Source organism: Borostomias antarcticus (genome assembly GCF_949987555.1).
Source record: "Borostomias antarcticus genome assembly, chromosome: 13".
Taxonomy (NCBI): domain Eukaryota; kingdom Metazoa; phylum Chordata; class Actinopteri; order Stomiiformes; family Stomiidae; genus Borostomias; species Borostomias antarcticus.
In genome coordinates this window covers 5,738,268-5,740,767 of record NC_140246.1, presented here as the reverse complement: position 1 = coordinate 5,740,767, position 2,500 = coordinate 5,738,268, and the positions used below count along the sequence as shown (strand labels likewise).

The window sequence follows — 2,500 nt, the reverse complement described above, 5'->3', positions numbered from 1 at the left end:
GTGTGTGTGTGCGCGCACGCGTGTGTGTGCTCTCACGCAAAACACTGACATTATACATTGTCTATGCATCTGTCATCTCCTCCACATGACATTCCACATAGCTGTATAGGACGACGCCACAACGATGGGATTGATTAACTGTGATTAACTTTGAGAATGGAGGGTGCCGCCAAGCTTGGGGACGAGCGGCCTGGTTAGTGGAGTGGATAGAGAAACCACGTTAGCCACGTTAGCCAAACCCGATGGAAGTCAGTCCACATAGACTGGGAGGAGAGGGAGAGTGAGTCGAAGATGAGTTGCCTGTTCTGCTCGTGGAGGAGTTTGCACTTCCACATCCAAAACAGCCCCCAGACGTTCCCCTCTCCCTCGTCCTCCTCCATCCCCCAGAAGGTTTTTGGATGTGCTCAAAATGTCTCTAATGTCCAGCACTTGAGGAGCCCCTAAAAAGTAGGCTCTAGGGCCCCTGGAGGAGGGGGGGGGGGGGGCGTGGGGGACAAGGAGGTAGGGAGGAAGGGAAGGGCGGGGGGGGGTGGTCGAGGGGGGGGGGGGGACGTCAGACAGGGTGAGGGGGGTGACAGAGAGAGAGAGGAGGCCGGACGACGAGAGAGAGAGAAAACATGGCCGCCTTACGCCGCCTTTCCTAAGAATACAGAAGGGGATGGTGCCCTTGACTATATGCCTCTCCCACACCCTCCTGCCCCAGTCCTCCACAAACACAGTGGCCTCGCGCCCGCACCCGTCCGGACCCTGCAGCAGCGACAGGGGGAAGGGGGCAGACACGTCGTCACGGCAGCAAGGGGTCGACGTGAACAGTGGGGGGTTATGGGTGTTGTAGTAAAGCAGAAAGTCAACATAAAAGTTATTATATAGTGTCAAAAAAAATGAAGAAAAATCTGAAATCTGCATTATTGCTTACCAGTAAGGTTGAGGGCATCATATTTAATGAGGAGTATAACGTACTGTATGTAAAAAGCTAATTCAACTTTTGTAATACTTTTCGAATATCAATTTACAACACGTGTCGGTTATGAAGTCGTGGGCATTACAAGGAAGTTTTCTCAGCTGGTTTTTCTGACGCCGCTGTTTCCCGTCCACCAGACAGGAAGTGGGCGGAGCTGACTCACCAGGATCTGCACGGTGAGCAGGCCCTCGCCGGCATCCCTGGCATCGATGGTGAACTCCACCGGCAGGCTGGCGGGAACCCCCGACGCGTTCAGACCAGGCCCGCTGGCGCGCACCTTACTGGCATCATGGGCCGGCAAGGTCTTGATCTTAAATGGACTGCACAGAGAGAGAGAGAGAGAGAGAGAGAGAGAGAGAGAGAGAGAGAGAAACAGAGAGAGAGGGAGACAGTGAGAGAGTGCGCGTGTGTGTGTCTGTGTCTGTGTTGTGTACGTTGTATAGTGTGTGTGTGTGTGTGTGTGTGTTGTGTACGTGGTATAGTTGTCCCTGTGGTACTGACCTCCGTGGGACCTCCTGGTCAGCGTACTTCACACACACCGTGTGGGGCCCGTCCTTGGCCGGGGTGTAGGTGACCGTGTGTGTGCCGTCTCCGTGGTCCGTGACGTTGATTGGCTCAGCCACCCCTGAGGGGAACAACAATGAGATATTGATCACTTTCACATTTTTGGGGCTTTCAGGTAACTGACTTGTCTCTGTTTTTGTGCGTGTTGTCTGTCTATCTGTGGGTGTTTTTATGTGTGTGTGTGTGTGTGTGTGTATGTGTGTGTGTGTGTGTGTGTGTGTGTGTGTGTCTGTGTTTGTGCATGTGTCCGTGCATGTGTCCTTGAGTGTACAGTACAGGTATGTGTGTGTGGGTGGATGCTTTTATGTGTGTGTGTATGTGTGTGTGTGTGTGTGTGTGTGTAATGTGTGAGTGTTTCTGTGTTTTGTGTGTGTGTAAGTGTGTGTCCGTGTTTGCGTGTGTGTGTGTGTGTGTGTGTATACGTGTGTGTGTGTATGTGTGCGTGTGTGTTTTGTGTATGTGTGTGTGTGTCCTCTCACCCGTGGGGCCGTACAGCAGCACCTCCAGTGGGGCCACGCCCGCCTTGCTGCTGTCCACGGTGAAGGTCTGGGGGACATGGGCCCTCACCCCGCTGCCCAGCCCGGGGCCCGAGCAGCGCACCTTACTGGGGTCCACCAGCTCCCGCACCGGCACACGGAACGGACTGCCTGCAACACACACACGCACAAACGCACGTACACACACACACACACACACACAGACCCAGAGACAGACAGACAGACAAAAGGCAAGGGTAAAAAAAACGATCCTCACACTTGTACTGAATATCTATATATTTCGCCCCCCCCAAAAAGAAAATATTGTGACACCATCATCTGATGAAACTCAATATTTTTCTTGTGAGTCCATTTTACACCCCCTGTCTAACAGGGGGTCCTTGTTGGTGTGGAGGAAGTGACACGCGACCTGGGATCGGCAGTCCTCCGAAGGTGATGTTGACGTCGTAGTCGCCAGGCGTGAAGGGGATGTACTCCA

General features: G+C 53.4%; 1 protein-coding gene across 1 annotated transcript in view; it reads right to left on the bottom strand.

Annotated features, from left to right (window-relative positions):
- The window catches only part of flncb (filamin C, gamma b (actin binding protein 280)), a 58,750-nt gene that overhangs the window by 14,322 nt on the left and 41,928 nt on the right, over positions 1-2,500 (bottom strand). The window contains exons 23-26 of the mRNA XM_084447719.1: positions 2,432-2,500; positions 2,005-2,172; positions 1,463-1,586; positions 1,125-1,281 (exon numbers count right to left, since the gene is read on the bottom strand). The exon at positions 2,432-2,500 is cut by the window's right edge and continues 92 nt beyond it. Of these exons, the coding sequence (XP_084303845.1) occupies positions 1,125-1,281; positions 1,463-1,586; positions 2,005-2,172; positions 2,432-2,500 (518 nt within the window). The remainder of the gene's footprint in view (positions 1-1,124; positions 1,282-1,462; positions 1,587-2,004; positions 2,173-2,431) is intronic.